Source organism: Panthera onca, chromosome B1 (genome assembly GCF_046562875.1).
Source record: "Panthera onca isolate mPanOnc1 chromosome B1, mPanOnc1 haplotype 2, whole genome shotgun sequence".
Classification (NCBI taxonomy): Eukaryota; Metazoa; Chordata; class Mammalia; order Carnivora; family Felidae; genus Panthera; species Panthera onca.
In genome coordinates, this window is record NC_138342.1 from 161899488 (window position 1) to 161927011 (window position 27524).

Consider the following 27524-nt stretch of genomic DNA (forward strand, 5'->3'; position numbering starts at 1 on the left):
ATGCTTTCTTTTGCTGTGCATGGCCTCTTTAGAATGATGTAGTCCCTCTTGCTTAATTTTGCTTTTGTTGCCTTTACTTTAATTTTTTTTATGTTTGTTTTTTGAGAGACAGACAGAGACAAAGCGTGAGCGGGAGAGGAGCAGAGAGAGACAGAGGGAGCAGAGGCGGGGGGAGGAGCAGAGGGAGACACAGGATCTGAAGCAGGCTCCAGGCTCTGAGCTGTCAGCACATAGCCAGACACAGGGTTTGAACTCATGAACTAAGAGAAAATGATCTGAGCCAAAGTCGGACGCTTAACTGACTGAGCCACCCAGGTGCCCTTGTTTGCCTTTACTTTAGATGTCAAATTCAAAAAGTCATTACCACTTGCTATGAAAAAACTTACTGGTGTGTTGTCTTTTAGGAGTTTTATGGTTTCAGGTCTTACATTAAAGTCTTTAATTCATTATGAGTTATATTTTTTGTATGACATAAGATAGGGTCCAGTTTCATGCTTGGATGTGCTATGTGGTTTTCTTAACATTATTTATTGAAGAGACTGTTTTCATACATGTGTATTATCGACTCCTTTATGATAAATTAACTGACTATAAGGCATGGATTTATTTCTGAGCTATCTGTTCTATTCCATTGATTTATGTGTCTGTTTTATTTTATTTTAAAAAAATTTTATGTTTATATTTGAGAGAGAGAGAGAGAGAGAGAGAGAGAGAGAGAGACAGTGCATGAGAGCAGGGAGGGGCAGAGAGAGAGATGGAGACAGAATCTGAAATAGGCTCCAGGCTCTGAACTGTCAGCACACAGCCTGACGTGGGGCTTGAACTCAGGAGCTGGGAGATCATGACTTGAGCTGAAGTCGGATGCTCAATCAACTAATCCACCTAGGCACCCCATGTGTCTGTGACTGATCCACCCAGGCACCCCAGCTGTCTGTCTTAATGGCAATATCATACTGCTTTGATTACTATAGCTTTGTATTATATTTTGAAATCAGGGAGCATGATGCCACCAGCTTTATTCTTTTCAAATTTGTTTCGGCTATTTAAGGTCTTTTGTGGGTCCACACAAATTTCAAGACTCTGTTCTATTTCTGTGAAAAATGCCATTGGAGATTTTATAGGCATTACATTGAAGCTGTATATTGCTTTGGGTAGTATGAACATCTTTACAAGGCTAATTCTTCTAATTCATGAACATGATATATATTTCTATTTTTGCGTGTCTTTCTTTTATCATTGTCTTACAGTTTTCAATGTACAGATCTTTTACCTCCTTGTTTAAACTTATTTCCAGGCATTTGATTCCTTCTGATACAAATACAGATGGAATTGTTTTCATAATTTTTCTTTCTGATTGTTTGTTATTAGTGTATAGAAAAACAACAAATTTTTCCATAGTGACTTTTTTATCCTGCAACTTCACTGAATTTTAAAAATTAGTTCTAACTTTTTTTGTGTGCATGCAGTCTTTAGGGTTATCTATGTATCACATCACGTGATCTACAAATAGTGATAATTCACTTCTTCCTTTCCAATTTGGATGACATTTTTTTTTTCTTACCTAGTTGCTCTGAGTAGGATTTTTGATACTATGGTTAAATAAAACTGATGAGAGTGGGCATCCTGGTCTTGTTCCTGATCTTAGACTAAATGTTTTCAGATTTTCCCAGGTGAGTATAATGTCAGTTATAGGCTTGTCATATATAGCTTTTATTACGTTGATGTACATTCTCTCCATTCCCACTTTGGTGAGAGTTTTCATTATGAAAGGATGTTGACATTTGTCAAAATGCTTTCTTCTGCATCTACTGATGATTCTTCATCATCTGAACATATGATTTGTGTCCTTCATTTTGCTTATGTAGTGTATCATATTGACTGACTTGCAGATGTTGAACCATCTAGCATCCATGGAATAAATCCCTACTGATCATAGTGTATTTCATTTTAAAATGCTGTTGAATTCAGTCTGCCTATATTTTTTGAGGATTTTTTTGCATCTGTGTTCATTAGGAATATTAATAAAAGTTTGTAAATTTAATAATGCTTAAAAACTAATAAATTCATAATTTAAACAATTTCTTATATTTTTCAGTACAATCATATGGGTTCTGATACTATTGTTGTCACTCAAAAAATCTTCCAGTTGATTGGACTGACCAATGCTGTAAGTTTTTGCTTTTAATTCTTTTCTATTTGCTTCTGTTGCTTAAACAATTCCTATACATTTTATTTTATGGCATTGCCTGAAAACACATGATATATGAAATAGCCAAATAATATAACATTTTAAGTTTCAGTTTTCTGAGTAAGAATAAGAATAAGAATAAAAACTTATATATATACCTAATTAAGTTATGGTAATTATTTTTTAAATGTTTATTTACTTTTGAGAGAGAGAGAGAGAGAGAGAGAGAGCGCGCATGAGAGGTGGAGGGGCAGAGACAGGGAGACACAGAATCTTAAGCAAGCTTCAGGGTTCACGTTATCAGCAGAGCCCAATGCAGGGCTCGAACTCATGAACCACAAGATCATGACCTGAGCCGAAGTCAGACTCTTAACCAACTGAGCCACCCAGGTGCCCCAGGTTATGGTAATTATTAAATTGATAAAGCACTTCACACAGGGCTTGCTTAAGTACAAGCATTTCAAAATGTTAATTATTACTTGTTTTATACTCTATAAGATCCAATCCATGCTTAGCAGTTCTGTCATTTAATATTTGTCATCAGTGTAGTGTTTATTGTTATAGATAAATCCCCAAATCTATTTAAACCATAATATTTGAGCATATTTTCTTTATGTCTTCTTTTTTAGATTTTTACATCATTTAATATTACAATAATTCTCTCTTCATTGGAACTTTGGATAGATGAAAATAAAATCCCAGTAACTGGAGATGCTAATGAATTATTACACAGATTTTTAAAGTGGAAAAGATCTTATCTTGTTTTGCGTCCACATGATGTGGCATTTTTACTTGTGTAAGCATATCTTAGCTTTACTAAATCTTATACAAAGAAAACATACCTATATTTGACCTAATTTCTGTCAGTTAACAGGCCTTTAGGGGAAAAGTGTCATTTTTTCCTAATATTCAATATCATGTGAATATTATTTTTCAAAACACAGGTTTTATAGCAGAATTATTGATGTCAATCATTCTATTTATTTTTTGTAGTTAAAACTCACTCCTTCAATATTGTTATCATTGCTTTCTTAGAGTGTATAACATATCATTAAATTCCCTAACTATCCTTGAAATAGTAACAATATCTATCTGAAGAAACATAAATGATGAATGTAGTTATTAGGTCTTCTTTTTAGGCTTTATTTGCATAGGATAACAAAAAAATCCCAAGATTATGGAGGCACTACTGTATATTTTAATCTCTAATATACCATATTTACGTTGTTTTGCATTTACAAAAATATAAGACCCTCCTATTTAATAAGTACTTTGTTTTTCTCTTATCAATATTTAGGATATATATAATATGTTACTATACTATATCAAAATAATATATACATATTTAAAAAATTATAATAATTTAAATTATTTTCTGTCCCACAAATATGCCATTTGCGCAACTCTGGCTGCCTAATTCTGATTAATGAGAAACTTCAGTCCATAAGGTGTCTCTGTCCATTTAACTTATCAATTGTATTGCTTACACTTTCTAATTGTAAGGGATTTTATTTATTTTTATTATTTTGATACACTAAGATTTATTTTTTAAGAAATACTACATAAAGAAGAATCTTATTTTCTAAAAATTCAATATGAAAATAACATTCTATTATCTGCTTTTAAAATGTATTTCATTTTTTAAAAAAGAAGCAGATACATTTAGTCACTTCCAAGCTTTGTTACCCTATGTTAGGTGGAAATATTTACAAATTTATAATATAAATATGCAAGACAAAAAATTTATTAGGCAAACTTAATAGTAGTTGTGCTAAATTTTACAAAATTATATGATTATGATCTTTTTTTAAAACTTAAGTTACAGAGAAAAACCAAATTATGTTGGTGCAACCTTTCAAGGGAAGATGTGTGATAACCAGTATGGAGGCAGTGTTGCTCTGGTAAGGTATGGTTTAATTTGTTTGGCTAAGACGTATAAATAGAATGCTATTTAGATTAATATATAGTTAAATATTCTTTATTTTATTATTTCTATGTATATTAACATTTGCAAATGATATTAGGGATCTTTGTCCTTGCTGCTTATTACAAATGCTTGAACTATAAGAAGTTCTTATTGAACTTAATAATATAAAATTTTTATAATTTTCTTCTTGTGAGTTTTTAGGAAGCTAGTGTTATAAAAGGCTCATGAATTTTTCATGTACTCAATATCTAATCATTGATTTTAATTTCAAGGTTAGATTTTGACTATTTCCAAGTATAACAAAATTATGAACAAGATTAAAATTAAACTTTTGAAACCATTTATCAATTGCCTTAAAATGCTTCATGCGGCATAGGTGAAGAATAACAGAATTGAATGTCCTAATTGGCATTATTTAAGTAGCAAATCTTGGTGTATTTAAAATTGGCATGTTTTTGCCTCTATGTCCTAATGCTATGGTTATTCTGACATACAGAACTGGCCTTCTGAGGATTAAGGAGTGCACCTATTGTGATGAGCACCGGGTGTTGTGTGTAAGTGTTGAACCACTAAATTGTACACCTGAAACTAATTTTACACTGTTAACTAACTAGAATCTAAATAAAACTTTAAAAAAACACTCTTTAAATTGATTTTCAAAACACAAGTGAAGACATAAAGAATTGAACCAATCAAATGGTGACACAAATTTCATCTTTACAATTCATAAATCACAGTTTGGAAAAGGTAGCTTATATTTATGACACATCATTACCTAGTCTCATGAGCTTGAATTAGACTGATTTACCTAGTCACTTTCAAAACTGAAAATCATAAGATCCTCTCATGGAGCAGGACCTTAAATGATTAGCAAAAAGTAGAACATAGCTCAGTTCTTTTAAAGCAGGTTAGCTACCAAGTGGAGGGAAATGCCATCATTTATTAGAAAGTATGTGGATCATGGGAGAAGCAATCAAAGAAGATCCCTTTCTTATCCTCCACACTTTGTTGGGATAATCATTGCCTGACCCTTTTCTGGAAAAATAATTAGCAGTCAATATTTGTAGGAGTGATATATCGAAGAAAAACAATTGAGGTTCTGTCCTCTAATGTTTATTTTTTATTTTTATATTTTTCAAGTCTTAAATTCCAATTAGTTAACATATAGTGTAATATTAGTTTGAGGAGTAGAATTTAGTGATTCATTACTTACATATAATACCTGTTGTTCATCACAAACAGTGCCCTCCTTAATACCCATCACCCATGTCTCCCATTTAGCCCACCCCCTCCACTGTCCTCCCCTCCAGCAACCCTCCATTTGTTCTCTATAGTTAAGTATGTTTCTTGGTTGGCCTTTCCCCCATGTTCATTTGTTTCATTTCTTAAATTCTACATATGAATGAAATCATATGGTATTTGTCTTTCTCTGACTGAATTATTTCTCTTGGCCTAATATACTCTAACTGTATCCAAATTGTTGCAAGTGGCAAGATTATATTCTTTTTTTATGCTTGAGTAATATTCCATTGTATATATACCACATCTTCTTTATCCAGTCATCAGTCAATGGACAATTTGGGCAGTTTCCATAATTGGCGATTATTGATAATGCTGCTATAAACATCAGGGTGCATTTGCCTCTTCAAATCAGTATTTTTGTACCCTTTGGGTAAACACCTGTGGTTTTATGTGGAATCATAGGGTAGTTGCATTTTTAACTTTTTGAAGAAATTCCATACTGTTTTCCAGAGTAGCTGCACCAGTTTGCATTCCCACCAATAGTGTGAGAGTGTTTCCTTTTTTTCCTGACAGATGTGAGGTGGTGTCTTATCATGGTTTTGATTTGTATTTCCCTGATGATCGGTATGTTGGTATCTTTTCAGGTGTCTGTTAGCCATCTGGATGTATTCTTTGAAAGAATGTCTACTCATGTGTTCTACCCATTTCTTAACTGGAGTGTTTAGTGTTTTGTTGATTTGATAAGTTGTTTATAGGTTTTGGGTACTAATTATCAGATAATGTTGTTTGAAAATATCTTCTCCCATTTCAAAGTTTGTGTTTTAGTTTCGTTGATTGTTTCCTTCACTGTGAGGAAGCTTTTTATCTTGATCAAGTACCAATAGTTCATTTTTGCCTTTGTTTCCCTTGCCTCCAGAGACCTCCATAGTAGGAAGTCTATGGCCGAGGTCAAAGAGGTTGCTGCCTATATTCTACTCTAGGATTTTGATGGTTTCCTGTCTCACATTTAGATCTTTCATCCATTTTGAATTTATTTTTGTGTATGTAAGAAAGTGGTTTAGTTTTGTTATTTTGCATGTTTTGTTCAGTTTTCCCAGCACCATTTGTTGAAGAGACTGACTTATTTCCATTGAATAATTTTTCTTGCTTCTCTGACGATGAGTTGACCGTAGAGTTGTGGGTCCACTTCTGAGTTTCCTATTTTGTTCCATTGATCTGTATGTCTGTTTTTGTTGTTGCTGTTGTTTTTTGTTGTTTTTCTTGTTTTGTGTTTCATGCCAATACCATACTGCCTTGATAATTACAGCTTCGTAATATATCTGGAAGTCCAGAATAGTGATGTCTCCAGGTTTGCTTTTCTTTTTCAAAATGGCTTTTGGTATTCAGGGTCTTTTGTGGTTTCATACAAATTTTAAGATTGTTTGTTCTAGCTCTGTGAGAAATGCTGGTGATATTTTGATGGGAATTGCATTAAATGTGTAGATTGGTTTGGGTAGTATAGACATTTTAACAATAGTTGTTCTCTCAATCCATAAGCATGGTATGTTTTTCCATTTCTTTGTGTCCTTTCAACTTCTTTCATAAGTGTTCTATAGTTTTCAGAGTATAAATCTTTTACCTTTTTCTGTATTTATTGAGAGGATCATATGGTTCCTATCCTTTTATTAATGTGATGTATCATGTTGATTGATTTGTGAATATGAACAACACTTGCAGCCCAGGAATAAATACCACTTGAATGATTCTTTTAATGTACTGTTCTATTCAATTTGCTAGTATTTTGTTGAGACTTTTTGCATCCATTCGTCAGGGGTACAGGTCTGTAATTGTCTTTTAGTGAGGTCTTTGGTTTTGGGATCAACATACTACTGGCCTTGTAGAATGAGTTTGTAAATTTTCCTTCTGTTTGTATTTTTTGGAACAGTTTGAGAAGAATGGGTACTTTGAGTTTAATATTAACTCATCTTTAAATGTTAGGTAGAATTGCCCTGGGAAGCCATTTGGCCCTGGACATTTGTTTGTTGGGAAATTTTTTATTACTGATTTAAATTCTTTGCTGGTTATGGATCTGTTCAAATTTTCTACTTCTTCCTGTTTCCATTTTGGTAGTTTATATGTTTTTAGGAATTTATCAATTTCTTCCAGATTGCCCAATTTTTTGACATATAATTTTTCATAATGTTCTCTTATAATTGCTTGTATTTCTGTAGTGTTGTTTAAGATCTCTCTCGTTCATGATTTTATTTATTTGAGTCCTTTATCTTTCTATTTTTATAAGTATGTCTAGGGGGTTATCAATTTTATTAATTCTTTCATGGAACCAACTCCTGGTTTCATTGATTTGTTCTCCTGGTTTTTGTTGTTGTTGTTGTTGATTTGTTTATATATAATTTATTTTCATTCTAATCTTTATTATTTCTCTTCTGCTAGTATTAGGGTTTATTTGTTGTTCTTTACCTAGCCCTTTTAGGTGTAAGGTTAGGTTGTGTATTTGAGATGCTTCTTGTTTCTTGAGGTACACCTGTATTGCTCTATACTTCCCTCTTAGGACTGCTTTTACTGCATTCCAAAAGTTTTGGACCACAATTTTTTAATTTTTGTTTCCATGTATTTTTAGATTTCTTCTTTGATTTCCTGGTTGTCCCATTCATTATTTAGTAGGATGTTCTTTAACCTCCATGTATTTGTGGTCTTTCCAAATTTTTTATTGTGGTTGATTTCAAGTTTTATGAAATTGTGGTCTGAAAATATACATGCTACAATGTCAATCTTTTTGTACTTGCTGAGGTCTGATTGTGATCTAGTATGTGATCTATTCTGGAGAATGTTCCATGTGCATTTGACAAGAATGTGTATTCTGCTAGTTTAGGATGAAATGTTCTGATTATATTTGTTAAGTACATCTGGTCCATTGTGTAATTCAAAGCCATTGTTTCCGTGTTGATTTTCCACTTGATCTGTCCATTGATGTAAGTGGGATGTTAGAGTACTCTACTACTATTGTATTATTATCAATGAGTTCCTTTATGTTTGTTATTAGTTGTTTTAAATATATTAGAGTTTCCAAGTTGGGGTCATATATATTGACAATTTATTGATCTTGTTGGATAGACCCCTTTGTTATTATAGAATGCCCTTATTCATCTTTCAATACAGGTTCAGTTTAAAATCTATTTTGTCTGATATAACTACTGAATGTTGCTACTCTGGATATCTTTTGATTCCATTAGCATAATAAACCATTCTCCATTCCCTCAATTTCAATCTGCAAATATCTTTAGGTTTAAAATGAGTCTCTTGTAGGCAGCATATAGATGTGTCTTGTTTTTTTATCCACTCTGACACTTTATGTCTTTTGATTAGACCATTTAATCAATTTATATTCAGAGTGATTATTGATAGATATCAATTTAATGCCATTGTATTATCAGTAAAGTAATTGTTTCTGGAGATTTTCTCTGTTTCTTTCTCTTGTTTGTTGCTCTTGGTCTTTCTTTCCCATTCAAAGAGTCTCATTTAATATTTTTTGCAGGGTAAGTTTAGTGGTCATACACCTGTTTAGTCTTTGTGTGGGAAACTCTTTATCTCTCTTTTTGTTCTGAATGATAGCCTTGCTGGATAGAATACTCTTGGGTGCAGATTTTTCCCATTCAGCAGATTAAATATATCATGCCATTCCTTTCTTGTCTGCCACATTTTTGTGGAGTGATCTGCTGCTAACCTTATTTGTGTTCCCTTGTAAGTTAAAGACTTCTGTCTTGCTGCTGTTAGGATTTTTTTTTCTTTATCTCTATATTTAGCAAATTTAACTACAATATGTCTTGGTGTTGGCCTGCTTTTGTTGATTTTGATGGGAGTTCTCTGTGCCTCCTGGATTTGGATGTCTGTTTCCTTTCCTGGATTAGGGAAGTTTTCAGCTATACTTTGCTCAAATAAACCTTCTGCCTCACTTCCCTCTCTTCTTCTGGGCTCCTATGATGCAAATGTTATTATGCTTTATGGAGTCATTGAGGAACCTATGGCAATATTTGTGATTCAATATTTTTCTTTCCTTCTTCTTTTCAGCTTCATTCCCCCCCCCCCTCCAAATTTTATCTTCTATATCACTTATTCATTCCTTTGCTTCTTCCATCCTTGTAGTAATTACAAGTCATTTTCACATTTTAGTTATAGCATTTTTTACTTAGGTCTGACTAGTTTTTTAGGTCTTTTACCTATGCAGTAAGGGACTCTCTGGTGTCTTTTCTCAAACCCAGCTAGTATCCTTATGATTGTTGTTGCAAATTCTTTATCAGACACATTACTTATTTGTTTCAATTATATCCCTGGCCATGAACTTTTCTTGTTCTTTCTTTTGGGATGAATTCCTCCACCTTGGATTTTATCTAGGTCTCTGTCTTCTGCGTGTTAGGAAATCCTGTCATATTTTCTGTTCCTGAGAGTAATGGCTTTATAAAGAAGAAGTCATCTGCTGTCCATGACCTGCCACTTCAGGGTGTGTCTCTGGTATGCTGTGTCAACTCTGCTGCTGTGTTTTGGCTGTTCTTTCCCTCAAGTCAGTCCTCTGCAGAGTTTTTCCTTGTCTGCAGTGTAGAGTGTTTGGACCTTGTCTAGAGTGTGATGAGTTGTAACTAGTTGTGCTCTTTTCTGCTTGTTAAAAGAGACCTAATGCTATTTACACTAGAACTGAAGCTTTGCCAAGCTCTAAGGTCAGTATATATGGTATGTGCTAGGAGTTTGTGCTAATCTCCTAGGGGAAGGGTCAGCTACTCTGGTTCTCAGGCACACCTGATCTAGAAAAGCAGCACCTACAGAATGCAGGGGGTGAGGCTTGGTATAAGCAGTTTAAGCAGTCACTTTGGCACTGTGTTGCTTATTGAAATTAGTTTGTGCTGAGGGACAGTGGAAAGAAGTGGCACCAGCCACTTCCCTCAATCTGGAGAAGTGAATTCATGCCTGCTACTGTTTGGGAAACCCTCCAAGAAGAGCAAACAAGCTCCCCTTGTGTGTACCAGGCATTCCTCAGATCCCTGCCTTCACCCTGACTGCGTTCAGGACATTTGTCCACCCAGGAGTACAGTGCATATGTGTTTTATTTCAGGCAAGCAGGCTGAGTTTTAAAACTCCCAACTTTAGGGACCTGGCATGGCAGGGCTCACACTATTCCTCTGGTGGAGGATCTCACTTTGCTGGTACTGATGCAAGTTTGTTCCAAACTGGCAGTCACACCAAAGCACAAGTGGGTGGATTTTGGAGTAAAGCACAGCATAGAATCAGTGTCCAGATTATCTGCCTTCAGTAGGTGTCTCTGTACCTATGTTGAGTAGCAGGGAAGGGTAATGGTGCCCACCAGCTCTTTCATCCCTGGAGAGGCAATTCCACCTCTCTCAGATTCACTCCAAGAAAGAGGAACTGTCTCTCCCAGTGCATCCCAGGGGATCCTTAGATTGTTTCATCTACTACTGAGCTATCTGTTCTTCTCCATAGTAGCAATGCAGCACCCACTGGACTCCACACAAGCCAGATCCTGGACCTCTAAAATTCCAATCTTTGAGCCCTACTGGGTGTAAAAACTCATGAAAATCAGCCCTTCTTGTTTTCCCAGTTAATATATTTGGGAAAATATTTTCCTTGTGTGTTCCCCTGTGTGCTCTTTTCTGTGTCTTGCCTCCCTCTGTGACCAGGGCCCCCTCTCTTCCATAGCAGCCATGATCCTTTCCTTCTCCAAATCACATCTCTACACTTCATACCTTCCATGATGTGGCCTCTTCTCTCCCTCTAGTTGTGCAATTTGTTCTGTCAATCCTCATATTGATTTCTTGGGTATTCAGAATGATTTGATATTTATCTAGCTGTGTTCGAGGGATGGGGCAAGCCTAGGGTCCTCCTATTTCTCTGCAATCTTAGCTCCTTTCTCTCTTCTTATGTTTAAACACCCTTAACCCTCCATACCTCATCTTCCTAGGCTGTGGAATAAAATCTAAAATCTATATCCCTCCAATGCTGCTCTTTCTTAAAAGTTTATAGATGAAACCACAACCCAGGTGATTTTTGGATGAATAGAAGCATGTAATAATAGTTAAAAGAAGATGTTTTATGTCTTGCAACTCTTTTTCCTGGGACTCATCCACTTGTCACTCACAAATTTGCTCATTCACAAGGACTGACACAAGCTAGTTCTTGGTCTCAAGGTTGCTATACATTATATATTACCAGACACATTATCTGTTGACCTCAATTATGGACCGTGTAGATCCTGAGTAGTAAACTTCCTCAGAAGAAAACACAGCACACAATACATACCACTTGAAGCAGAACTATTAGTAGTTATAGAAACTTCAAAAAAAGGTATAAGGTATCATAGAAAAGGGTTTGTTGGAAATATTAAGTACAAAAATATAATAATTATAATAAATTACACAAGATGTTAGGTTAAGTCAGAATCAGAACCTTTCCCAGAAGACATCAGAAATATTATAAGAAAGGTAAAATAAAAGTTAAGAGATGTGGATTATTGAAGTAGAAGTGCCAATATCTAGATATTAAGAGTAATGTAGATAATAATTAAAAAGTCATAAGAAAACTTTTGAAGGAAAGATGAAAATAAATTTCACCACTTTATAGCCACTATCAGATCAACAAAATCCTTATGCCAAGATATTCCTTCTGGAGTCTCCCCATGATCCTTTATGCTGGATCATCTGGCAGTAGGGGAGAAAACTGGGTTGTCAGATGAAAGGAAATAAAAAGTCAAAATAGAATAGATAAAAAATGCACACTGACAATGATATAAAAATATTAAATACAAAGAAAAATGGCTTTGTTTCCAAAAAAAGAAACTCATATAATAAAAAAGAAGTTCCATAGTGGGAAAAATCACATTGAAAAAAAAAAGTGTATTCTTAAAATACATAAAAGTACTTTAAATAGACATAATTAGTATCTAAAAAAAATTCATTCAAATATAAAATTTTTTGTCATATGTGAATAAGAACAATTTCGTTCTTTTTTCCTCTCTAATACATATGTATTCAATTTATTTTCCTGTTGAATTCATGAAGATCTTAATAATATTCAGTAGAAATAGTAGAACAATGTTAGTTGAACTTATAGTAGACATTCTTGTATCATTCTTGATTTTAGGAAAAAAACTTTCAATATTTCACTATTAGGTACTATGTTTTCTCTAGATTATTATAGACACTTTACAATGTAATAAGGAGGCTCAGTTTTATTTCTAATTTTCATAGCTTTTCAAAATGTATTTTATTTTATATCTCATCTTTAATTTTTAAAAGAGAAATTAATCCCATTTAAATTTATTTGAAGTTTTTTTTCTGTCCCAGTTTAGTAGCACAAATTTTTTACTAGTTATTGAAACACTCATGTAGATGTTTTTCTTACTTTTTTGAAATGTTGTCTTTCTTATATAAAATTAAATTTTCCTGTGTAATATTATAGAGATGTCAATGAAATCCTAATCAAAATCTCAGCAGGCTTTATTTTTTTTTCGTAAAAATTGACAACCTGATACAAAAGTTTTGTATATAAATATATTTTAAAAAGATAAAAAATGTTTTGAAATTGAGGAAAAGCAGCAGATAAAAATTTCTGAAAACTACAGTAATTAAGATATTGAAGTGTAAATAAATGGATCAATGTAACAAAATAGGAAATCTAAAAATAGACCCAGGCATATATATAATCAAATGATTTTTGACAAGTTGTCAAGGCAATTTCAGTCATACAATAAAAAAAAGAGTAATAAAATTAAAATCACATCTTCATAAAAACATTTAAATCAAAAGCATTGTTGGGGCACCTGGGTGCCTCAGTCAGATAAGTGTCTGACTCTTGATTTTGTCTCAGGTCGTGGTCTCCTGGTTGATGGGATCCAGTCCTGTGTCAGGCTCTGTGCTGACATCATGGAGCTCCTTGGAATTCTCTCTTTCCCTCTCTCTCTCCCTGTCCCTATCCCTTCCTCCACTTCAAAATAAATAAACAAACATCTAAAAATCAATTAATCAATCAATCAAAAGCATTGTTTAAGAGAACATGATGGGAAATTGATAATATGTAAAGACATTACTAAGGTAATTAATGCTAAAGGAAAGGGGGAGTAACATCAGAGTAGTTAAGGGAAATTAGTACCTAATGAACCTTGCAGAAAATAAAGCTGAAAATCAGTGAACTAATTATCCAATCTAAAATATGTGAAAAGATAGAAACAAAATAACATTAAAACATATGGAAGCCAGGAAATAGTGAACATAAAAGCAGAAATCTATGCAAGACAGACTATATATAGGTAGGATAGAAATATTTCAAAAAACATAAGGCCTTAAAAAACTAAAAACAATTATATTTCTGGCAAAACTATTTTTTATAAAATAGAGTAGAAATTCATTAATAAAATTATAAAAATAAAGAGGAAATACTACAGATGTAGATAACATTAAGAAGATAATAGAAAGAGTTATGACAAACAAAATTTAAAATGTAGACAAATACTACATTGTTAATGGAAGTCCATAATTTACTAAAAGTTGCACAAGAAGAATTAGAAATTCAGAAAAACACCAAATTATTAAAGGAATTAATTTATTATTTAAAAAATCACATAAGGAAAATAAACAATGCTTTTAGGCATTCTATGCAATGTTAAGGGAACTGATTATTTCAGTCTTATATGCTTATAGAAAATAGACAAAAGAGAAAATACTCTACAGATTTGGAAATCAGAATTACCATAATACCAAAAGAAGATGGAACACAAAAGGAAATTAGAGAATAATTTATCCACAAACATAGAAGAGAAGCAAAACCATAAATCAAAAATCCTAACCAACTGAACCTAGCAGTTTATAAAGATAATAGACCATGCCCAAGGTGATTTTGTCCAAAGAATGAAGGATCATTTAATCTTAGAAAATCTATTTACATCATTTAACTGAAGGTACTGTCATAATATTATTTCAGTTAATGGCATTTACTAGTAAGAACACAGATGAGGATAATATAGTAAAAATTGATGGGATGTGGAGTGGGCTATTTTAGCTAAGGTGATCAATCAGAGAAAAACTTTGAGGAGAAAATATTTGAGAGGAAGCATGCATGATGAGGCAAAGGCAGTTATGGCAAGGTCTAACAGAGCCCACCAGAAAGATCATTAAATTCAAAGGCTTTCAAATGGAAATGAATGTCATGAATAAAATGGCCATAAAAATAGTAATTTTATTGAAGTCAGAAAGCTTCTAGTTATATAGGGTCTTACAGATCTTGGTAAATGATTTTGGATTTCATTCTCTTTGCAATGAAAAAGCACTGGAAGTTTTTAAGCCAACCGGAAGTATTTTTCTTATGGGAGACTAATTGTTGAGCAATAAGGATCCAAAGCAAGGAGACCAGTTAGAGACAGTTGCAGGTGAATGATATAAACTGGTGTTTTCTACTTGGATGTGTGAGTAGATTTTGTCCATTATATATTATGAAAATAGAACATAAAGGACATACCAACTTATTGAATACATAGTATGTATGATAGAAGTATAAATGATTATTCCTCAGATTTGTCTTAAAAAACTGGGTAGAGAAACAGGGACTAAGAAGCATAAGTGAGGTAGAAGTGTAGAAGAGTATTACTTTGAACCTGAACTTGTAAAGTTAGAGTGATAGTTAATTTTATATGTAAGGTTGGAAAGTTTTGATGAAATTAATATTTAAATTGGTAAAATTTGAGTAAAACACATTGTCCTCCATAATGTGAGGGGGCCTCATCCAATCAATTGAAGGCCTGAATAGAACAAAAAGATCATCCTTCTCAAGCAAGAAGGAATTCTTTAGCAGACTGCCTTCAGATTTCATCTGCACCATGGTGTTCAGCCTGTTGGCCCTCAAGCTGGAACTGCATCATTGGCTCTCCTGGGTCCTCAGGCTGCTGACCCACTCTGAAGGTTTTGGACTCACCAGCTTCCATAATTGCGTGAGCCAATTCCTTATAATACATCTCTTTCTCTCTGACTTTCTCTCTCTCTCTCTCTCTGCTATTGGTACTATTTCTCTGGAGAGCCCAAATTAATTCAATGGCTCCTACATAAACATAAAATATATATATACTTAAACATTAAAAGATACATGCATCATAGAGATGATGATGATGATAGATGATAGATAGATAGATGATAGATAGATATAATATAGCTTTGTGGGACTGATTTGCTAAATTCACACCCTTCTGTTATCTCCCTGGTACATTTCACTTACTTGTGGCTGCTCTTTTTAGTTCAAGCAGAGGAGGCCAAGGCAGTGGAGAACAGAGTATGAGAAAATAAAACTACCTTATTTGGTTTCAAACTCTTGAACCCACAGCTTCACCAGAGGAAGGGAAAAGTGCTCCTCTTTCAGAATTTTGTCTTTGTAATTTCCCCCTTTTGGCCACTTTGGTGCTGCTACAGTCACTGAAGAATCGTCTGATGGATGGGGAATGAAAGAACAGAAGGAATAGGAAAAAGAAACAGGACATTTTCACTTTTCCCTGAGATTTAAGAGTTTCTTTTCCCACTCTTCAATTCAGAACTACAGAATTTCTCCTGGTTCTCTGTCTGCACTACAGTGCTCACTTCCAAATTCAGACTATTTTGCTTTTAGGCCAGGAGAGACCAACTAACTGGTACTTTGGGTGTTTGTTCTTCCCTTTTGAATGCTGATACTTTCAGGCTTGTCAAATACTTTCTCTCTATTCTGTCCAGGTTGAATAGTTGATTTCAAGTGGGAGAGATAGACTGGCTTTTGTTTACTCCATCTTTCTGGTAATGGAATCTGTACATTGAAATTTAAACAATGAAAATTTATACAATGTAAATACTAAACAAAAACAATTTATCTTGGGTATATTAATAGCAAATAAAGTAGACGTCTTAATCAGGTTGGGCTGCCATAGCTAAATAACATAGATTAAACAACATTTATTTTCTTATAATTCTGGAGGCTGGAAGTCTGAGATGAGAGTGCCAGCATAGTCAGATTCTGGTGAGAGCTCTCTTTCTTGCTTTCAGGCATCCACCTTCTCTTGTGTCCTCACTTGGTGGGGAGGAGTAGGGAAAGAAATAGAAAGAGAGAGATCTTCTTTTTTAAGGCCACAGTTTTATCAGATGCCCATATTTAACCTTAATTATTTCCTGAATACCCTGTCTTCAAATACAATCATATTGGTCACACTGGAGACTAGGGCTTCAACATAGGATTTTGCAGCAGACACAATTCAATCCATAGCAGTAGACTTTAAAACAGGATGTGTTATGAGCAATAAAGAGGAATATTAAATGATGATCACAGGAATTGAGAGAAAGAGCAATTATAATGTTGTATGCACCTAATTACGTTGCTTCAATATATATAAAGCAAATGTGACAGAATAAAATAAAAAAAGACATCCATAATAGTACTTGAGAATGAAGAAAAATCTAACTCAGCGGTGCCCTATTTTCCATTTTGTTGAAATGTATTTAAAGGTTGTATACCAAAGAGCAGCAGAATATTACTTTATAACTCCATCAAAGTATATTTAATACAAAAATTTATACATGTTTAATGTATACACTTTGATGAGTTTAACATATGCATAAATATATACCATCACCACAAACAAGGGAATAAACATACTCATCACCTACAAAAGATTTCTTCTGTTCCCTTGCTTTTTATTATTTACCAAAATAAATAATATAGTGATAAATAAAGTAGTATCAATATAAGATGATTGAAATCTTACAGAGAATATTTTCTTTCTTTTTCTGAGATAATTGTCTTTATTTTTTAAATATAATTTGTTGTCAAATGACTAACATACAGTGTGTGCAGTGTGCTCTTGGTTTTCGGGTAGATTCCCGTGATTCATTGCTTACGTACAACACTCAGTTCTCATCCCAACAAGTGCCCTCCTCAATGACCATCACCCATTTTCCCCTCTTCCCCGCAACCCCCATCAACCCTCAGTTTGTTCTCTGCATTTAAGAGTCTCTTATGGTTTGCCTCCCTCCCTCTCTGTTTGTAACTATTTTCTTCCCCTTCCCTTATCCCATGGATTTCTCAAGTTCCACATATGAAGGAAAAAATATATCTCTTTCTCTTCCTGGCTTATTTCACTTAGCATCATACCCTCCAGTTCCATCCACGTTGCTGCAAATGGCAGGATTTCATTCTTTCTCATTGCCAAGTAGTATTCCATTGTATACATAAACCACATCTTCTTTATTATTCATAAGGTGATGGACATTTAGGCTCTTCCCATAATTTGGCTATTGTTGAAAGCGCCACTATATACATTGGGGAACATGTGTCCCTATGAGTCAGCACTCCTGTATCCTTTGGATAAATTCCTAGTAGTGCTATTTCTGGTTGTAAAGTAGTTCTATTTTTAATTTTTTGAGGAACCTCCAAACTGTTTTCCAGAGCGGCTGCATCTGTTTGCATTCCCACCAACAGTGAAAGAGGGTTCCTCTTTCTCCACATCTGCACCAGCACTTGTAGTTTCCTGAGTTGTTCATTTTAACCACTCTGCCTGGTGTGAGGTGGTATCTCAGTGTGGTTTTGATTTATATTTCTCTGATGATGAGTGACATTGAGCATCTTTTCATGTGTCTTTTGGCCATCTGGATGTCTTCTTTGGAAAAGTGTCTATTTATGTCTTCTGCCCATTTCTTCACTGAATTATTTGTGTTTTGGGTGTTGAGTTTGGTAAGTTCTTTATAGATTTTGGATATTAACCCTTTATCTGTTATGTCATTTACAAAAATCTCTTCCCATTCTGTCAGTTGTCTTTTAGTTTTGTTGATTGTTTCCTTTGCAGTGCAGAAGATTTTTATCATAATGAGATCCCAATAGTTCATTTTACTTTTAATTCCCTTGCCTTTGGAGTCTTGTTGAGCAAGAAATTGCTGTGGCTGAGGTCAACCAGATTGTTGCCTGTTTTCTCCTCTAGGGTTTTGATAGTTTCCTGTCTCACACTTAGGTCTCTCAACCATTTTGAGTTTATTTTTGTGTATGGTGTAAGAAAGTGATCTAGTTTCATTATTCTGCATGTTCCTCTCTATAGAGAATATTTTATGACCATTGTGGATTTAAATTAGAACTAAATAATAGAAAAGTCACTTAAAAATCTCTAAACATTTGTAAATAAAACATAAGAAATCAGAACTCATTTTGAACTAAATGATACTAAAAATACAGCATACCTAAATTCCTGGGATGCCAGAAAAAAACAGAACTGAGAACTCTGTAGCTTTAATCATACACATTAAAATAAATTTAAATATAGATAATCTAAGTCCAATTTCAAAAAACATGTAGTTGCAAGTTAAAGTAAAAGACCCTAGAACCAAGGAAGTAAAAAAAAAAATAATATTTCTACCAGTGAAAAATATGAAACATGTATATCATGGGGAAAATCACCAAAGCACAAAGTCATCTGTTTGAGATGATAAATGAAATTTATAAGTCCCAAACAAAACTGTATCCTACCTCAATAAAGAGCAAGTAAGTTATCAAAACATTTGTTGAGAAAAAGGGACACCATAACCACAGATCCTACACATATTAAAAACAAAACAAAGCATATCCTCAACTAATGTATGGCAGTAAATTTAGATGAAATTGATAAATGTCATGAATAATAAAATCTATCACATGAATAGGAAAGAAAACCTGGATAGCCATTGACCTATTGGAATAATTAAATCTTTTAAAAATATTTATTTATTTTTGAGAGAGAGAGAGAGCTTGTGTATGCACTCGTGCAAGCAGGAGAAGGGTAGAGAAAGAGGCAGAGGATCCAAAGCAATGTGGTGCTCCAACTCCCCAACTGTGAGATCAGGACCTGCACGGAAGTTGGACGCTTAACCCCTGAGCCATCCAGGGCCCCTTGGAGTAATTGAATCTTAAATAATACTAAAAAGTCAGCCAACACCAGAAACTCCAGGATCAGATTGTCTCCTTGAGGATGTGATGTCTCCAAAGGTTTTAGTACCAATGTACAACAAATTCTTGTAGAGAATATAAAAGGAAGGGCTGTTTCTTAGCTTGTTGTAGGAATTGACATTTATGCCAACGCTATGTTAACAAAGAGAATTCTGCAATGTATCAGAAGAATAACACAACATGAGTCAAGTAGGAATTATTCCAGGAATGCAAGTTAATTTTACATTTGAAAATCAATCATAATCCACCATTCTAAAAGAAATAATAGATGCAGAGAAAACATTTGGTAAAGTTCGAACTCATTTATGACAAAAAAAGAGATAAAACTTTCAGCACACTAGATAGAAAAAAGAACACCTTCAAGAAAGTTTTGTCCACTCTAAGGTCTTGAAGCTAATAATTTATATTTTCTAATTAAAACATGTTGTTAATTTTCAACTATAGATCCATATAAACAACATTAAAATAATTTGGTGTGAGTTAGGTGTCAGGATTATTTATTCACAGTAAATAAGCAATCACTTCATGGCACTTATTAAACAGGTATTTTTCTTACGGAATTAGAGTGGTACCTTTGTTATAAAAATCAGATCATCATATTTCTACTCTCTTTCTGGATTTTTAAAAATGATCGTTTGTCTATTTTTCTACCAATACCATATCGTCTTAATAACTATAGGTTTATAACATATAATCAGCAATGGTTGTATGAACCCTACAACTCCTTCTTCAGACTAATTTAGGTATCTTAAGTTCTCTGCATTTCTGTTTTAAAATCAGCTTGTCAATTTCAACAAAAAATTCTTGGATTTCTATTAGTTTTTGATTTAAATCCCTAGGTCAATTTGAGGGAAATTGACATTTTAACAATACTGAGTCATCTTATCTGTGAAATGGATAGACATGTGTAGTAATGTAAGCAATAAAAAGAACTACTGTTGTACTCCATATTGATGGATCTCAAAAACTAGGTTGAGCAAAAGAAGCCCGAAACAAAAGAACATTTACTTCATGATGCCATTTTTGTGAAGCTAAAGTGTAGCTAAAGGTAAGCCAAAGTATTAAAAGTCAGAATAGAAGTTACATTTGGTAGGGAGGTAATGCCTGGAAGCTTGCTGGGGAAAACTTCCTGAGTAATAAAAACATTCTGTATCTTGTACAGGATAATAATTATGCAGGTATGTGACACATGCATACTTCATAAATATGCATACATATGCATATGTACATATAATATGTATAAAAACTATATATGAATATGTATATATATATATATATACAAATAAATATTCTAATTTTTTTATCACATTTATTTATTTTTGAGAGACAGAGACAGAGCACAAATGGGGGAGGGACAAAGAGACAAGACACAGAATCTGAAGCAGGCTCCAGGCCTGGAGCTGTCAGCACAGAGCCCAATGTGTGGCTTGAACTCACCAACTGTGAAATCATCACCTGAGCTGAAGTCAGACACGCTCAACCGACTGAGCCACCCAGGCGCCCCAATAAATATTCTGTATATACATATGTGTATATGTACATATAACTTCATCAAGGCACCTAAGATTTGTACACTCAGCATGAAACCATTACACAAAATAAAATGTTATTAATTTTGAAAAGGCAATAACCAAAAGAGATTAAAAATATTTTAGTTTCAAGTATTAAAAATAAAAATGATCATATCGTTTTCTCTTTTATGTTTCAAACCCATATGTGCCAGAAAATTTAACCCTAAAAAGTACAAAGTACAGAATGTCATGCCAAAAATTAATGTATGAGTATTAATATGAAGCATCAAAATATTCTCCAAGTGAAATAGATATGAATTTTAAGGGATTCATTATTTAGGATGAAATAAAATTTTACTAACCTTATATAATAAACCTGAAATCATATGTACCTAACTACTTATAAAATATACAAAGCAAACACTGAAAGAGCTATTAGCTCAAATACATTGTATTTGAATAAGTAATTTTTCAGAGCAAAATTTAGAAGATTTGAACAATATTAGTCAGCTTTATCTAAAAGACATATATAGAATCTTGATTCCTAAAGTTAGAAACTAGAAGATTTTACAAAAGCATAAGTAGCAGGCACATTTATAGAAACTAATCACATATTTCGCAATAAAGAAAGTCTCAATATCTACTTGCCTGCAAATTTTTTTCAGTCTAGTGATTGGCACATAAGAAGCCTTAATAAATGTCAGCTACTGTTAATATTATTTTACAATTGCCCTAGGCAGGTATTATTTGCAAAAAGAAACTTGTCTGCGTAGTTGTAATTTTTTTCCTAAAATATTTTTTAAGACTCCAATGTTAAATGTAATTTTCCTTCTATTACTTTATTTTCAAAACAGAAGTAATCATAACAATATTCTGTAGGAAATTCTCACACTCCCTTCCATACATTTTTCAAATTTTTCAGACTGGTCTGTTATGGACTAAATTGTGACCCCCTAAAGTTCATATGTTGGAGCCCTAACCCCATGTGACTATATCGGGAGAGCTAACATTTATGGAGATAATTTAAGATTAAAGGAGATCATAAATGTGAATCCCTAATTAGATAGTGTTCTTATAAAAAGAGGAAGTGACACCAGAGATACCGATCTCTGTACATACACAGAGGAAAAGACATGCAAAAAGGCAGCCATGGAAGAAACCTCACCAGGAACTAATCCTGCTGGTATTTTGATCTTGGACTTCTAATCTTCAGACCTACAAGAAAATAAATTTGTTATTAAGTCACCTACATCTGTGGTATTTTGTAATAGTCAGCCTGAGCTGACTACTTGAAGTCCAATGTGAGACTGTCATAACAGGAGTGTAAAGAAAGGTCATCTCAAAAATTAAACCATGTATCTGATCCTATCACACAATGAAAGGAAAGGTTAAAATATATGCAGATAGAGATGGGGAAAATACATGTATTAAAAAGAGAATAGAGTAACAGTTGCATGGGGAGGGGAGAAGAGACTGCTTTCACACACATGACTAAAGTGAAATTTGTGGAAATCATTTTTTTCATCTTACCAAGCTATGAAAGATAACAGGGAACAGGACAGATACAGAATAAGAAACAGTTGTAAAGATACATTGATTGAATAATTGCTAGACCCCTTTCTACAATATCCCCAAAACAAGAAAAACAAGAAAATCTTATAAAACAAGAAAATTTACAGTAATAATATAATGTACTGTTATTTTTTATAAATCTTATTATTTAAATTCTTGAGATTTAGCAAAATCCTTCCATTTCTTCTCCATTATCTCTCCACCTCCCTTTTTATCTCTGAACATGGATAGTACATTCATCTGTGGTAATTTGTTAAAAGGAACATCTGTCAATGTGTATACAAGGGGTAGGAACTTAGGGCTAGTAACACGAAAATTTAACTGTCACCCAGACTTGAAGGAAAGGGCAATGCCATTTTACCAGGGTCACAGACAGAAGGTAGATGTCTCCACCGAAGGATCCAGACAGTTATAGGCACCCTGGCAATGATGGTAATAAATACCTTGCTCTTTTCTCAGCCTGTTCCCCTCTTTAGAGCAAATTAAGGTAAAAGAAACCCTTTAACATAATTCATTGGTATCACCTCCTGGGCTAGAGAGCAAGGTGGAACATGCTGGAAAGTTGATTTAGAGAGACAAACAGAAGATACCAAAATCTATTCCTAGAAACCAATCTTGAAGTATATTTAACAAAATGCTGTTAGATATATCTGAAAGGATAGTGTGATTTTTGGATTTTTCTCAAGCTTCATACATTTTAGTACGGTCAAAATATACTATAATAAGCATCTTACATTTGCAAAAACAAAAATAATAAAGATATTTTAGTTTTGAAAATAAAGTTTAAACACTTGGTAAGTCAGCATTCTTATTATCAGTCATTATTTACCCTAATTTAATGGATCAATTTATGATTTTTTAAATGTATGAAAGATTCACCTAAAATATCATCCCCAAATAATTAAAATATAAGTGAACATAACCGGTTAATAATTTGACACTGCATGTTTGTATCTAAAGATCTTATTTTGTGAATATAAATATGACTATAACTATTGTTATTATAATTAATAAGTTACTGAGGCAATATTTTTCTTATATTAATAATGGTACCTGTAACACGTTACCAATATAGATGGCACATCTGTGGTTATCATATTAGATGATGCTGTTCAATTTTATTGACTATTTTTAATAATTACATTGTTTCCTAGGTAAATGGATTATCTTCTGAAATGAACATGCATGTTCTTTTTTCCAGCATCCCAGAGCCATAAGTCTGGAATCACTTGCAGTTATTATAGCTCAATTACTGAGCCTTAGTATGGGAATAGCTTATGATGACATTAACAAATGCCAGTGCTTAGGAGCTGTCTGCATAATGAACCCAGAAGCAATGTAAGATGCTTTACTTTTACATGCTTTACATATATAGTTTATATAAAAATAAGTCTGGTGTACTTAGTTTAAGAAAGTCTAGGCTGCTAAAATAATTCATAATGGTCAAATATAAGCTGTGTCCAGTGATTCCCAAGTCAAAATATGTATTCCAATGCCCACACTGCATATCTACCTCACTGTCACTTGTATCCTGATATGACAATTGCTTTGTCATGTGCTCTAACTCTAGATTTATCGCTATGCCATTTGCGCAATTTTATAATCTAATGCATAATTTGGTGAGCCAAATATAGGCTTGAGATCACTGTACAAGAATGATTAGTTTGGACTTATCTGCATGTGTCCCTTTCATTCTGCCCTCACTTAGCCTGAACTCTTGGCATCTCCTGATTTCAAAGATGCTGTTAATCAGCTTTTTCCTTTTCACTAGAGAAGGGCTTTTTGCAGTATGCTTCCCAAGCCTCAAAGGCATGGTGAATTTGTTGTTATCATCATTATTCTTAGAGTACAATGGTGAGATTTTATAGAATTAGGGCCATGTAGGTGATTTAGGGAAACCATCATCCAGTCAGTGACTAGAGCCAGCCTCTTATCTTTCTGAAGGGCAATTCTCATAACCATTTTCTCCTTCTCATATGTCTTAGAAAATCAAGCCCCATTGCAGACAGCGGCAAAATTGATAACATCACAATCTCTCCATTCCCTAACTTCTGCTTCCACAATCATTTCCTAGGAAATGATTACTCAAATTTTTATCTCAGGCTCTGATTTGGCAGGCACTCATGAAAACAGTTGTCCCAGAAGGGGCTATAGAAGAGCATTATCAACAATAGTCAAATTATGTGAAGAGTCCAAGTATCTATTGACTAATGAATGGATAAAGAATATGTGGTATATATACACAGTGATACACACACACACACACACACACACACACACACACACACACACAATGGAATGTAATTCAGCAAACAAAAAGAATAAAATCTTGCCATTTGCAACTATGTGTATGGAGCTAGAATGTATTATGCCACATGAAATAAATCAGTCAGAGAAAGACAAATACCATATGATTTCACTCATATGTGGAATTTAATAAACAAAACAGATGGCCATAGGGGAAAAAATAGAGGCAAACCATAAAACAGACTCTTAACTATAGAGAACAAACTGAGGTTTGCTGGAGGAGTGGTGAGTGGGGGAGGGGGGGTGGATAAAATGGTGATGGGTGTTATGGAGGGCACTTGTGAGCACTGGATATTATATGTACATGATGAATCACTAAATTCTAACCCTGAAAACAATATTACATTATATTCTAAGTAACTAGAATTTAAATAAAAATTTGTAACAAAAAATAAGAAGGGACTATAGAAAACAAGCCTTTTTGAAATGATTGTGAACCTGGAACAATCCATGATTTGATGACAACAAGGATACCTTTAACGGGTATAGAGAGGTATAACAGTTATGCAGAGAGAGGGCACTGCAGATCCATGCTGTGATGCAAGATATTTGTTCTTTTGCACTTAAGATCATTAAGACACAATAAAAAATAAAGATATTCATGATAGATTAGATTAGTTCCATGTGGAATTTCAGGTAAGTATCATAGAAGATATGTAGTGCCATCCCCTAGAGTTCTTTGCAGTGGAACCCTTGTGGAGTTGAGCATGCATACAGAAACCAGTAAGTGAGTATGTTACTAAAATTGATTATTATCACAATAATTTGGGTATTTGCAGGTCTATATAATTAAATAGTGGGCCTATTAATCTGTCTAATGACCAAAATAGCATATCTGGTAGCTAACTAAAAATATCCAGACAGTGTAAGTATATAATATGAGTAGAAATCCCAGAGCTCCATGTCACTTATATCTATTGCACCAATGTTTCTCAATCATTTCACATCAATGGCACATGGGGGTTCCCTAAAACTGTCTGTAAATGAAGAAAAACCTGTCTTATTTCAATTCAAGAACAGGGCCTTTCAATATGTTAGGTGGAATCCTTTTTTGAAAAAAAAAATCACTATTCATACTATTCTCCAATTAGATTAAGACCCTCACAGTGAGCATATTTGCATAAAATACATTTAGCTTTCTATTTTGTATTAGAGACGTGCCACAGGTTAGGATCTACATGGCCTCAGCAATGGCAAATAGTATTTGGTCAAGGATATGGATACCACAAGCTTGGACATTTAGAGACAAGAAAGTGTGGGGAAGAGGAAAGCAAGTAAGCACAAAGTATGCAGATCTTTATATCTATCTTAGGTTCAGTCCCACAAGAAGCACTCAATGACCAAGTCAACATTTAAAATTCCTGAATGCCAATCAGCTTCTTCCCTAGGCAAAAGAGGCCCTAAAATAAAGGTAATCACCTCTTTAGTGGGGCAGCCTTCAACCACTTCATTGGAACACCAGCTCCCTGACCCTCTAAGGACAAAGCCATTAAATCTTCTGTACACTTCTTTGTGGTCCCAGCAGATTGGAGCCACAATTCCTATCTCAATACAACAGACTTATGTTGATTTTTCCTCATTCTCTTTCTCTTGATTCCTACTCCTTTAATCCTGTTTCCTTGTGTCATGTCTCAAATTCCCTGCAATCAAGTTCATGCCTTTTTGTTTTTGTTTTTCTTTTTTTTTTTTAAATATATGAAATTTATTGTCAAATTGGTTTCCATACAACACCCAGTGCTCATCCCAAAAGGTGCCCTCCTCAATACCCATCCCCCACCCTCCCCTCCCTCCCACCCCCCATCAACCCCCAGTTTGTTCTCAGTTTTTAACAGTCTCTTATGCTTTGGCTCTCTCCCACTCTAACCTCTTTTTTTTTTTCCTTCCCCTCCCCCATGGGTTTCTGTTAAGTTTCTCAGGATCCACATAAGAGTGAAACCATATGGTATCTGTCTTTCTCTGTATGGCTTATTTCACTTAGCATCACACTCTCCAGTTCCATCCACGTTGCTACAAAAGGCCATATTTCCTTCTTTCTCATTGCCATGTAGTATTCCATTGTGTATATAAACCACAATTTCTTTATCCATTCATCAGTTGATGGACATTTAGGCTCTTTCCATAATTTGGCTATTGTCGAGAGTGCTGCTATAAACATTGGGGTACAAGGGCCCCTATGCATCAGTACTCCTGTATCCCTTGGGTAAATTCCTAGCAGTGCTATTGCTGGGTCATAGGGTAGGTCTATTTTTAATTTTCTGAGGAACCTCCACACTGCTTTCCAGAGCGGCTGCACCAATTTGCATTCCCACCAACAGTGCAAGAGGGTTCCCGCTTCTCCACATCCTCTCCAGCATCTATAGTCTCCTGATTTGTTCATTTTGGCCACTCTCACTGGCGTGAGGTGATATCTGAGTGTGGTTTTGATTTGTATTTCCCCGATAAGGAGCGACGTTGAACATCTTTTCATGTGCCTGTTGGCCATCCGGATGTCTTCTTTAGAGAAGTGTCTATTCATGTTTTCTGCCCATTTCTTCACTGGGTTATTTGTTTTTCAGGTGTGGAGTTGGGTGAGCTCTTTATAGATTTTGGATACTAGCCCTTTGTCCGATATGTCATTTGCAAATATCTTTTCCCATTCTGTTGGTTGCCTTTTAGTTTTATTGGTTGTTTTCTTTGTTGTGCAGAAGCTTTTTATCTTCATAAGGTCCCAGTAGTTCATTTTTGCTTTTAATTCCCTTGCCTTTGGGGATGTGTCGAGTAAGACATTGCTATGGCTGAGGTCAGAGAGGTCTTTTTCTGCTTT

The 27524-nt window shown here is 34.2% G+C and overlaps 1 protein-coding gene across 4 annotated transcripts in view; it reads left to right on the forward strand.

Annotated features, from left to right (window-relative positions):
* Positions 1–27524, forward strand: part of ADAM2 (ADAM metallopeptidase domain 2) — a 136229-nt gene that overhangs the window by 45440 nt on the left and 63265 nt on the right. For all 4 annotated transcript variants that reach the window (XR_009615995.3, XM_060653513.3, XM_060653512.3 and 1 more), the window contains 4 exons: positions 2096–2167; positions 2818–2984; positions 4008–4089; positions 23616–23752. Coding sequence is in view for 3 of the 4 variants with exons in the window: in XM_060653513.3 (XP_060509496.1) it covers positions 2096–2167; positions 2818–2984; positions 4008–4089; positions 23616–23752 (458 nt within the window). In the remaining variant the exon portion in view is untranslated. The remainder of the gene's footprint in view (positions 1–2095; positions 2168–2817; positions 2985–4007; positions 4090–23615; positions 23753–27524) is intronic.